This window comes from Pygoscelis adeliae, unplaced genomic scaffold (genome assembly GCF_000699105.1).
Source record: "Pygoscelis adeliae isolate BGI_AS28 unplaced genomic scaffold, ASM69910v1 Scaffold194, whole genome shotgun sequence".
NCBI classification, from domain to species: Eukaryota; Metazoa; Chordata; class Aves; order Sphenisciformes; family Spheniscidae; genus Pygoscelis; species Pygoscelis adeliae.
This window is the reverse complement of record NW_008824549.1, coordinates 511,445-522,816: the sequence shown is the minus strand read 5'-3', so window position 1 is coordinate 522,816 and position 11,372 is coordinate 511,445. Positions and strand designations below refer to the sequence as shown.

Below are 11,372 nucleotides of genomic sequence, written 5' to 3'. Positions count from 1 at the left end.
GGGGTCCGTATTGGGACCGGTACTGTTTAATATCTTTATCAATGACATAGACAGTGGGATCGAGTGCACCCTCAGCAAGTTTGCAGATGACACCAAGCTGAGTGGTGCGGTCGACATGCCAGAGGGACGGGATGCCATCCAGAGGGACCTGGACAAGCTTGAGAAGTGGGCCTGTGGGAAACTCATGAGGTTTAAAAAGGCCAAGTGCAAGGTCCTGTGCCGGGGTCGGGGCAACCCCCGCTATCAATACAGGCTGGGGGATGAAGGGATTGAGAACCAGCCCTGCCGAGAAGGACCTGGGGGTACTGGTGGATGAAAAGCTGGACATGAGCCAGCAATGTGCACTCACAGCCCAGAAGGCCAATTGTATCCTGGGCTGCATCAAAAGAAGCGTGGCCAGCAGGTCAAGGGAGGTGGTTCTGCCCCTCTACTCTGCTCTGGTGAGACCCCACCTGGAGTACTGCGTCCAGCTCTGGAGCCCTCAGCACAAGAAAGACACGGACCTGTTGGAGCCGTGCCAGAAGAGGTCCACGAAAATGATCAGGGGGATGGTACACCTCTCCTATGAAGAAAGGCTGAGAGAGTTGGGGCTGTTCAGCCTGGAGAAGAGAAGGCTTTGGGGAGACCTTATTGCAGCCTATCAGTACTTAAAGGGGGCTTATAAAAAAGATGGTGGCAAACTTTTTAGCAGGGCCTGTTGCGACAGGACAAGGGGGAACGGCTTTAAACTAAAGGGGTGTAGATTTAGGCTAGGTATAAGGAAGAAATTTTTTACGCTGAGGATGGTGAAGCACTGGAACAGATTTCCCAGAGAGGTGGTGGATGCCCCATCCCTGGAAACATTCAAGGTCAGGTTGGACGGGGCTCTGAGCAACCTGATCTCGTTGAAGATGTCCCTGCCCACGGCAGGGGGGTTGGACTAGATGACCTGTAGAGGTCCCTTCCACCCCAAACTATTCTGTGATTCTATGAAAAAGTGCTCATCATCTTTCAAGGGTATGTTAAGGAAGCCTATGGTCAGAGCTTGTGTATTGGTGCTTCCCGGAGACACTAGCTCTCATGTGGGATAAATAGCCCAGGTATAGTCTTCACAGCCTTAGTGATAAATGTTGGTCAATAGCAACATATTGTGGAAGAGATTTGCTCCTGTGTTGTTGGTTGGGTGTTTTTGTTGTTGTTTTTTAAAGCTGTAGTTACATAAAGCATTTTGAGAATGGGGTGCCTCAACTTTCTAAACAAGCTTATTAATCTTTGGCTGGCTGGCAAGCACGCAGGTTCAGATTTCATCCTCTCGTGGTTGTATGTATTAGCTCTTACGGGTTCTTGGATTGATAGGGATGTAGTTAAAACTGAGGAAAAATGGATGCAGCTGCTGTTGTCTGTCCTAATACTTTCCTAAATACTTTTGGGGGGGGATGGGGGTGGGGTGGTGCTTTAAATGTGTTACAGTCCTAATGGAAATTTAACTTGTTAAAGTATTTGTTGCTTCACTGGGAAAAAATGCCTTTATTGTGCGTGGTGGTTTCAGTTTGTGAATCAATGTCATCATTTCACAAGGTTGCTGGAGAAAGTCCTTTTGCTGAGGAAGCTCTGGCAATGTGAACCTTGCTGTTATTTATTTATTTTTTTTCTTTTCTCCTGAAATTAATTACTTGTTACTTTGCTTTTGGTTTCCAGGGTCTTGGTTGGTGCTCCCAAGGCAGAATCTAAATACAGCACCTCTGTTCAGTCCCCAGGAGCAGTGTTTAAATGTCGAGTCCATACCAATCCTGACAGAAGATGCACAGAACTGGATATGGGTCGAGGTAGGTAGTTATGATGCCTGGGGGGGAGAAGGGGGCGAACCAAAAAAAAAACCCCATACCCCAAATGGCTAGCAATCCTCCTGACAGCTTCAAAGAGGCCCCAAGACACTGAGAGGGATTCGTCAGCCTCTCCTGACGGATTTTGAGCACTGGTAGCAAAGGTGTCATATTCTCTTCAGCATTATGAAATAGCATCCCACCTGGTGCTGGTGTCCTCCCAGTGGCCCTGCTTGTTCTCTCCAGTGAGTACCCAGGCAAAGGTGGGGTTTTGCCTGCTTACCCTAAGCCGCTGTCTTTTCTCCACCTGCTTTAGTGTGACTTTGCAGCGTGTCGGTGGGTATGTGAGTAGTTGGGAGTGCTGCTGCCTACTCCAGGCAGTGCAGAAATAAGGGTGCATGGGATGACCCCAGGCGGTGCGGTGGTGGGCCTGTGATGTGCGGTGTTATTAGCAACGTGGCGATCTGTGGGTTCCCTTGTAGCACAGCAAATCATTCCTTGGGTTTGCTTCTTGTGCTAAAGGAAATAAGTTTCTCAGTGAGAGCCATGCTATGGCATGTGATCAGGATCAGCTTTGGTTTCTCTGACGTGCTGTCTGAGTCGGGGGAAGGTGGAGTCCTAAAGTAAGGCTCTGATCTAAAACCTCGTGCTGGATTCTGATGGAGAAAACTGAAGCCTTTTAATATTTTGGTTTTCTTGGTGACATGCGTGTTATTGCTTTCTCTGCCTATAAAAAAGGCATGTTATCATAGAATCATAGAATAGTTAGTATTGTTAGTATTGTTCCTCTTTTCATGACTGAGTCAGGTAGAATTTATTTTTATGAAGCTTACATGTGTTAAAACAGTGTTTTGGCTTAAGTTTGATTTGTCCTGCTACTGTAATGTAAACTGTCTCTTGTGGATTTGCGAATACTGCCTGACACGACTAAAGATTTAGGCCTCAATTTTTTTTAAGTGCCCCAGATCTCATTTTCAAGAGTAATTTTTGCTTTGATTGCATTCTGTAGGCAATCTCACGTCTCTCCCATTGACTTCAGTTGGATGGTTTATGCAAGTAGAGCTGTGGACATGCTGTAAGAGCTGCTGGCTGTTTGGGACAGGGTCTGTCCTCTACTATGTATTTGTGTGATGCCTAGCAAGAGTGAGAGCATTGCCCTGATTAATGCATACAAGAAAAGAAAAGCACTGTCAAGCAGATGTTTGATGGGCAATCCCTTTTCTTGTAGGGATTCTTTGGTGGGCATTTAAAACTCATTGCCTTGCTTTGCTGCCTTCCCCTCTTTCTGCAGGCAATTCTCGGGGCACGCTCTGCGGAAAGACCTGCAAAGAAGACAGAGATGATGAATGGATGGGCGTGAGCCTGGCTAGACAGCCGAAGGCTGGTGGAAGTGTGCTGGTAAGTCCGCTTTTTTCTTTGATCTCATTAAAACCATTGCTGCTGTCTGACTCTAATGCTAAACACGTCAGGATTAATGGGTTCGGCAGTGACTGACGGAGTCCAGCTTTACGGGCAGCAAATTCTGCCGTAGTCCCTTCCTTCAAGCGGAAGGAAAAGTGAGCCCCAGCCAGAAAGCTTTATTTATAGAGGGAGGACTTCAAAGCCATCACACCTGACTTGTGTCACCCAAGGGCTTCCTCCTAAATCTGAGGGATTAAATCTTTGAACAGAATAAATAGAACTTTGTCTGGGAGGTACCTGCTAGTTTGTTCTTTTTGTCATTTGCCTGTGTTTATGTAGGGAATATGTATGCATCCATTTTCCCTGAGCATATGTATTCCGTGTCAGAACTTACCATGAAAAATGTAAGATGAGTCTTTGTGGCAATATTTTTTCTTGATGTATATTAATTTTCCATTAACAAGGCAGAAGAGTTGAGAGTAGAGATGACTTAGTTGTGTGTGGGTGGCCTTGTTGTCTTTGATACGGTTACTGTGCAAACAGACAGGTCAAGGAGAGCAGATGTGATCCTTAGGATGTGGAATTTATCTTTGCAAAACAACATTTCCTGTGTTGGGAAAAAAATAATCATCAAGAGAGCTGGGCAAAAACCTTTCTAAAATACATGGGTATATTATGATCGATAGCTGTCTGTGTTTACATCCGTGGTTGGGTTCTGACTGTCTACCGGAGTGAGTCTGTCTGCAGGAATGTTAACTGAAATAAAAAAAATTGCAACAAAATGTTGTGCATAGTATATGTGGCAGGCAAATTTCAAGCTTGTATCAGAGTAACCCTGACAACAATCTAATTCTGAACACCGCTGTTTGGGAGTTGGAAACTTGCAGTATGACCCCATCTTTCCAATGAGGTAGGGGATTGCCCTGGTACATGGCACCAAACTGTTACAAAGCTGCTAGTGAGAAAGATCTCGTACAATGATTACTGTGCCGACCGCCTGTGTAAGGCAAGTGGACAAAGCTGCTTCACTCAAAGGCGTTTTTCTTAATATGCACTTAGAGACCAAATGCTTATGACCCAAGTCCTTGCACACCAACTTCCTGGGGGGGGGAGGGAAGGGGGGCAGGTGGTTTTTATGCCTTTCTGCAATAGTACTGTGGTATTTTATCTGATTGTCTCTTTTGGTGTACAGCTTGCCAGTGCTACAGAGGCTGGCTGATGCTTTACTTTTCTTGGATGTTTTAAATGTGTTCAGCACTAGAGGAGGAGGGGAAGAAGAGGGGCATAAGTAAAATACACTGTAAACACGTGCAGCAGAGCACGAAATTGAGGCGTTCATGCTAGTGTAAGCAATTCATGTTTTCAAGGGATATCCTGATCTGTATGTGTGCTCAGAGTCCTGCGTGACAACTGAGGAGTAAATTTCACTGATCGGGATAACACTATCTCGAGACACAGCATCCCTTCCATTTTCCAGTCATCAGTCTGAACTAGACAAATTCTCGTCCCATTTTCAGAAGCTAGCGCGTGCACTTTTTTTAGGCAATGCTGAGAAATTTTTGTAAAAGCGGTATCTTAAGAATAATGCTTTCGTGTATTTTGGCTCAAAGGGGAACAGGTTGTAGCTGATGCTTAGGTGTCATCTCCCTAGGCAGAAGTAGCAAAGGAACGGAAAGCAGGTGGGGAAAAACGCTGGGCAACTACCAAAGCTGGGGCTGGCTGCTTGCTGGCTGAGGGGAGGCTACAAGGGCGAGAGACATGGGCAGTCTGTGAGGGCTTAGACTGGGGCTGAGGGGATAGAAATTTCAGACATAAAGCAGGTTAAAAGCGAAATGTAGCTGAAGTAAAATGCACAGCTGGTGGTGGGCTTATTCTGGTACAGCTTAAGCTGGTAAAATGTCTCCACAAGTTACGCTGATTTAAGGAAGTCCTAAACCAACCCTCTGACGAGATTATACTGCCCTCACCAAGTAGATCACGTCCGGATGCTCGAGGATGTTTAAATGTCTAATTCTCATTGATTTCAGTGAAATATTTATCACCAAAGCACTCTTAAACTACTAATTAAACATCTGTGGACATCTGTGCGTAGGCAGAGCCTGGAATGTGGGCATATGGATTCCTTCGTGGATGGAAAATACCTGGCTGTTTCAGAGCATTGTTACTCTCTGTTTTGAGATAGATACCTTTTTAATGAAAAAGATTCGTGACTTTCCCATAAGCAGATGGTATTTAATTCATGTGCTCTTCTAGTTTTAAAGATCAGGATTTCTTTAAAATGCAGTTGTCTTTAAAGCACCTGTGAGAAACTGGTGTTCTGAGAAGACGTGTCTGAATGTGTGTTCGGAGCCTCATGTGCCGATTTTAGCTTTTTAACAAAATTGCTAGCTTAACTCTTGTGAGCAAGGTCCAATAGTTATGAGTATGTGTAGGCTATATTGTCAGGAATTACAGCTCTATTTACTACATCGCTTCCAGGGATTCCTTTAAGTCAGAGTGGTATCTTTGTGGTCAATAGCCCTGGATGGATTTTCTTTTTTTTGCATGAGTAATGGTAGTCACCTTTTAAACCCGTGTGAACTATGCATGCTCTTGACGTCCTGTGTTAGAGGAATTAGTCCCACAGTTTAACTGTGGATTGTACAAAGGAGTTGTTGCTTTTGCTTTGAAACTGCTTAGTGCCTTAAATGTCTGTCTTACCAGCCTTTCCCAATTGCCCGATAAGAGTACCAGCTTCAGTGGAAAGGGGTGGTAGGGAAGGTGAGGAGTGTGCAGGGGGCTTTAGGTGATGTTTGGTAAAGTGGATTGTGTTTGAGCCCATATTGTGCCAGGATGTTACTGAACCAGGGTTTTACATTTGTGTGACAGACTACATAGAAAAGCATCAAACAATGAAGATTTAAACAAATGAAGAAGTAAGATTAGCTAAAAAAGCTCTGAGTTTGCGGTTCAGTGGCTTCCTGTCCTCAGGTATGTGATGCTATCAGTCAATAGTTGCATTAATCTAAGTGCTGCAATAATACAGCTGAGATTGCCAGCTCCTTCCAAACTGAAACGGCAAAAGTCCTCCTTTTACTTTTGTTGGGAGAGGAACCGGGGACAGTGTATTATGATTTGGAGATAAGCCACATCCTTCAGTCTTGCTCTTCCTAAATATCTGCCACATCTGTTGTTACTCTGTTTTTTATCAAGTGTTGCTATTTTTCATTTTAAGTATTTGACTTACTGGCACATTTAATGATTGTGTGTGTGTGTCTGTAAAAAAAAAAAAAACCAACCAACAACCCATCACTGCAGCAAAGCCAAAGTTCTCCTAGGGAAGAGCAAACCAGAAGTGGTCTGACAGTGGCACACTCAAAAAGTCCCTTGTTTGGACTCTGACTTTAGGAGTCAGCAGAGGGCTCTATAAGGACCGTGCATTCAGGTGGGGCACTCGGCCTCTGAAACGAAGCCTGTGTCTCTTGTGTTGCTTTTCCTATGGTGCAAAACCTGTGGCTGGCGTTCAATACGCAAAAGAGCAAAGCGGCTGCAGTTCTGAAATGGCCTATTCATTATATTGCGGTAATGCAGCGTCTGCCATCAATAGAGACCTTCGTGTGCTTTGCCCAGGAGTGTTTTATTTTGCTTCAAGGGTTTGCATCCTTTCTCCCCTGTTCCATGGTAGAGCTGGAGCCTGTGCCCCGGCAGCAGCTGCTGAGCACCGAAGCGTGCTGATGGCTTCCTCATTGCACAAGGGCCCACCCATGGCTTGCATCTAAAAACGGGTGTATGAGCTGTCAGTTGTTTGCAATCACCTTAGGAAAAAAAACCCACAGAAAACCCCTCTCCACAGCATCAAATTCAGGTGACTCATCTCTGTTCCCAAGACCTCTTCAGACGTGTGCCATCAAAGAAGGAAGGCTGTAGCCACCTTTCATAGCACATCACCTTGCCTCAGCAACGTTGAATAATGCAGGGGCCGCGTACTGTAACCCAACTAAACATTTTTGGGAAGGCAGGAGAACCAAAAGCAGCTGTGGACGAGCTTTGCCGTGGCAGGGAGACAAATGTGCTGGTTGCCTGGCTGCAAAGAAATGAGTTTTGGGGAGGAAGAGGAGCTGCTGAACTCCTGTCCATTGGGAAAATGTCAAATTCTGCAGCTGTGGCGTGGGGGAGTCTGGGAAAGCCCCTGCTGAGATAACCGAGGTGGAGCTCATCTCTTGGAGCTACGGTAACGAGCTGTCCGCAGACTCAGGCAGTCAGTAGGAAACTGTGGTGTGCCTGAATACACGGCATGCTGAAGGTACAGAAAAGTGGTCATTAAAAACAAACAAACAAACAAAAAACCCCCAAACCCTAACAGATTAGGTAAGCGTGCCCAGAATTGCTAAACTGAGCCCATAGCCTCCATTTGATTTTGAATGTACTTCTTATGCAGCAGCTCCTTTTTTTCTCCTTATATTGTTCTATCTTTCTTGGCCTCTGCACCTCACTCCTGAGCAAAGTCTCCTGTTTGTGATGAAATGCTGCTGCTCTCCCCAACTCTGTCGTTTGTGCTCCTCTGGGAGAGATTAGTAGGTTAATTTATGTGAGTCCCTTGCAGTTTCCAAGATATAAAATGTCAAGGAATTTACTATATCACAATCCTTTATTTATCTTTCCATAATTTTAAAAAATACTCTTGGTCTGTTTCCGTTTGAGTTTATATCCGGAGTTGGGGTTAACTTGACTGTTGCTTTAATGGTATGTGTCTTTATGGTACTGTCTTTAAAAGGGCTGTGCATGTGTATATTTGTGCTTGCAGCTTAGATCCATCAGGAGAGAAACTATTTTCTGGTTACTCTGAAACGAGCATTTCACGTGCTGGTTTTTTGTTGCTGTTGAATTTTGAATGAGTGGTGCATGGGGATTAAAATCGTAAGTGAGCTTCCTTAAAGCACGTAAGGGAGTCCCCAAAGCTTCTTTTTGCTGGACTCCTCACATGCATTTGGCTGTCGAGCGGAGTGCCATCAGAAGCATCCTTCGCGTCACCCGTGGCAACCTGTGCCACGCAATGCAGTGCAGAGCTTTCCATGGCCCCCGGAGTCCCTCGTTATCCCTCTGCGATAGCCATCTTCAGAACATACGTGCTTCTCCTTGAGTACTGGAAGTTAGGAAAGCAATAAATATCAAACTCCAAATGCAGCACTGCTAACAGCAGAGCAGGCTTTTGCACGACTGGTTTTGCTCTGTTTCAGTTAAAAAGAATGAGAGTAGTATTACCCTTTTACGTCTCTCTGGGGTTAAGTATATGGGACGGGGCCGGTGTTGACTGCTGGATTGAATTTTGAGCTTCCCAGTGGTTGATACGCTTCCCAGGTCCTTTACTGGATAGGAGACACAATTGTGCCTGTCTTAGGGATATATTTTTTAACGAAGTTGAGGTGCTCCCATGGGCAGCTCTGAGGTGCTGAGGCAGAAAAGTGGGATAGCATAAAGGGAAGAAGACAGAGGGTGTCTCGTCTGGGGAGGATAGGGTCAAATATGGGGATCGTGAAGGGGGCTGATGCAAAGTTTCCAGGAAAAGTATGTGGAGGAGATGATTTGTAGCATAGAGGCTGCTCTGTTCGTGTGGGACCAAGCCTTAAATGATATAAATTGACACATCTACACTGACTTCAGTGACTTAGACCAGCTGGAGATATGGCCCGGCATGTGCTCAAGTTCAAAGTCCTTGCTGTTTCGTATTTCATTTCCTTGTATTCCGAGTAACTCCTGAGCATCAGGCAACTTGTTGTTTGTCTGGCAGCAATGCAGTGTTAATTTTTGGAGCAAATGGGTTCTGGGAAGGTGTGAACCAGGCTCCACATTGCTTGTATGGGTGCCTGTGTGTGGCAGTTGTACTGAGTAAGTGTCCTGGTGAGACTGGTTTAGCTCTGGTTTTGCAGGGTGATCTTATTCTTCACTACGAACGGAAAGGCACCTGCAGCTCATCTGCACCTTGACTGATGTGGCCACTCTTGTTGCCACAATATCTCTGGCATTTTCACTTAAATTCATTACCAGTAAGCAAGGCCCAGCTCTTCTGTCACCATAAACAAAGCTGCCTTTGCCAGTGAGACAAGCCATTGACTCACACATGCATCCTCTAGTGGAATAACCTTCTAATATGGTCTTAGTAACCTTCTGAGTTGTAGCATCCATTCTGATCCTCTTATGTGTATTCTCAATGTCTTTATTCCTGTTTTTCCCCCTTTTCTGGCTTGGCTGGGTTCTGCTAGTGCATCTTTAGTTACAAAAGCATCACTGGCAGTGAGGATTCATACACAGAGAGAGATCTTGAAATCTCCAGCATGGGCTCTGTCTTGCTCTGAGACCCGCTGTTTTCCTAGTCATGCACACATGAAGGCTGAGATCTGAGCTGCCAGGTCAGGCAGTGTCATGAGCTGCAGAAGATAACAGTGAGAAGATACTTTATCTAGAAAGAGTAAGTATGTAGAAAGGATGTAAAGAGAGGACGAAGGGGTCATGGGGGGAAGGCGATGCTGAGAGGTCCTGTTCATGCCTGCTCCGCCTTGGTCGGAGGACTCTTCTGTGACTCTGAGTCGATAACGCATGTGATATGATCTGTTTAGGCATGTGCGCACCGCTGGAAAAACATCTACTACGAGACAGAGTACATCCTGCCCCACGGCTTCTGCAACATCATTCCCCCCAACCTGCAGCCCAATGGGAGGAAGCTCTTGCCCTGCTACGAAGGTAAGGAGTGTAGGGGCCAGGAGCGGGGCTCACCTCCCTCGCTGTGCTCTCATTTTACAGCTGCTGTGTTTTCCTTATATTTCCAAAACCATCCACAGTAACCCTCACTACTGATATTTTTCTTTTTTTTTTTTTTTTTTGGTAACATATGGCTGCCTTGTGGCACAGCTGGGCTGGCGGTTGGGTTTTGGGAGAGTAACACAATGGGTCCTGTGGCTTACTGTGCATGGTCACACTTTACTAGAGGACTAATACGTTTCTGAGCTGTATTTTTGAGACATCACCTCTCTCTCCCTTATGTGAATAATCAGTAGATATTGACCTGAGCTTGGCCTCTTATGCTTTGCTGTGGCACAGAGTAAAAATCCTGAATTACGTTGCAATTGGGAACCAATTTGCCCATCTTGTGGAAACACTTTCCTTTTGTGTTTTGATTTATCGGAGGACTAGAGTGGGAGAAAGGGCTGTTTAGCACCTTGCTCAGTTTGGGGAACTTCCGTAGCAGTTTATATTAAACTGCTGCTGTGTTTTGGGTGCCATAAGGTGTCTTGGTCCCTGTTTGGATCCTCTGAAGGTCTGGGTTTGGGGTGCACAGAGATGGAGGGCTCCAGCTCTGACCAGTGGGTGGCTGTGCCTGTTGGTTCTGCTCCAAATCCCAAGTGTCAACGTTTTAATTTTCCAGCTCTCTGGTGCATGTGAGACTCTTGTATCGTGTTTCCTTTCCTAAAGACTTCAGAAGACAGCGTCTCCTCAGCCAAGAGCAATTAACTAAATCAGAGGCATGAGTATGTCATTAGGAAGAAGATGGGGTATCTCCTAAGATTTCTCGGCCTTCAGAGAAACATTTTTGGAGAAGCACCTTCTTGGTTTCTCCTGTCTGTCCTGGGCATCCTCTTTCCCCTCTCACCTGTAAGAGCCTGAGGAAGCGTGGGAGTTTGGAGGCCAAGGCGCAGCAGGGTTTGTTGTGGGCAAGACCTCTGATTTTATTTATTTGCTTTTATTCATTTCCCCCCCCTGTCCAAAGTTGGCAGCAGCCAGCAGCAGGCTTGCTGCTGACATTAGTAAGCCGGAGAGGGATAAGGTGGTGGATGTCCCGCCGAGTTTCTTTGCTGCTGGTGAGCGGCCATGTCCCAGCTCAGTGGCTCTGTGACAGAGCTGGGTCCGCTCCATGCCCACTCTTTTTCCTGAGGCAGCTCCTCACCTCCCTCTGGGCTTTGCTCGGGGAGCTGCCACTGCAAACCCACGCACCTTCTGGAGACGGCACGCACCCGTGCATTGAGCGTTTCCCAGCCCTGAAATTGGTCATTATTTGAAACGTGAGGGGTTTTGAGCCTCTGGACCCAGCCATGCCAGCTGCTGTGCAGCAGAATACAAGTAAACTAAGTAAGCTTTCCTGTTATGAGCACTGTCCTTCTGTATTTTTCCTTTTTTTTTATTCCCCGCCCCCCCCCC

General features: G+C 46.0%; 1 protein-coding gene across 1 annotated transcript in view; it reads left to right on the top strand.

Annotated features, from left to right (window-relative positions):
• The first annotated feature begins 1,539 nt into the window (after positions 1-1,539).
• The window catches only part of ITGA9 (integrin, alpha 9), a 221,539-nt gene continuing 211,706 nt past the window's right edge, over positions 1,540-11,372 (top strand). Inside the window, exons 1-4 of the mRNA XM_009321898.1 lie at positions 1,540-1,598; positions 1,678-1,805; positions 3,094-3,200; positions 9,797-9,920. Of these exons, the coding sequence (XP_009320173.1) occupies positions 1,540-1,598; positions 1,678-1,805; positions 3,094-3,200; positions 9,797-9,920 (418 nt within the window). The remainder of the gene's footprint in view (positions 1,599-1,677; positions 1,806-3,093; positions 3,201-9,796; positions 9,921-11,372) is intronic.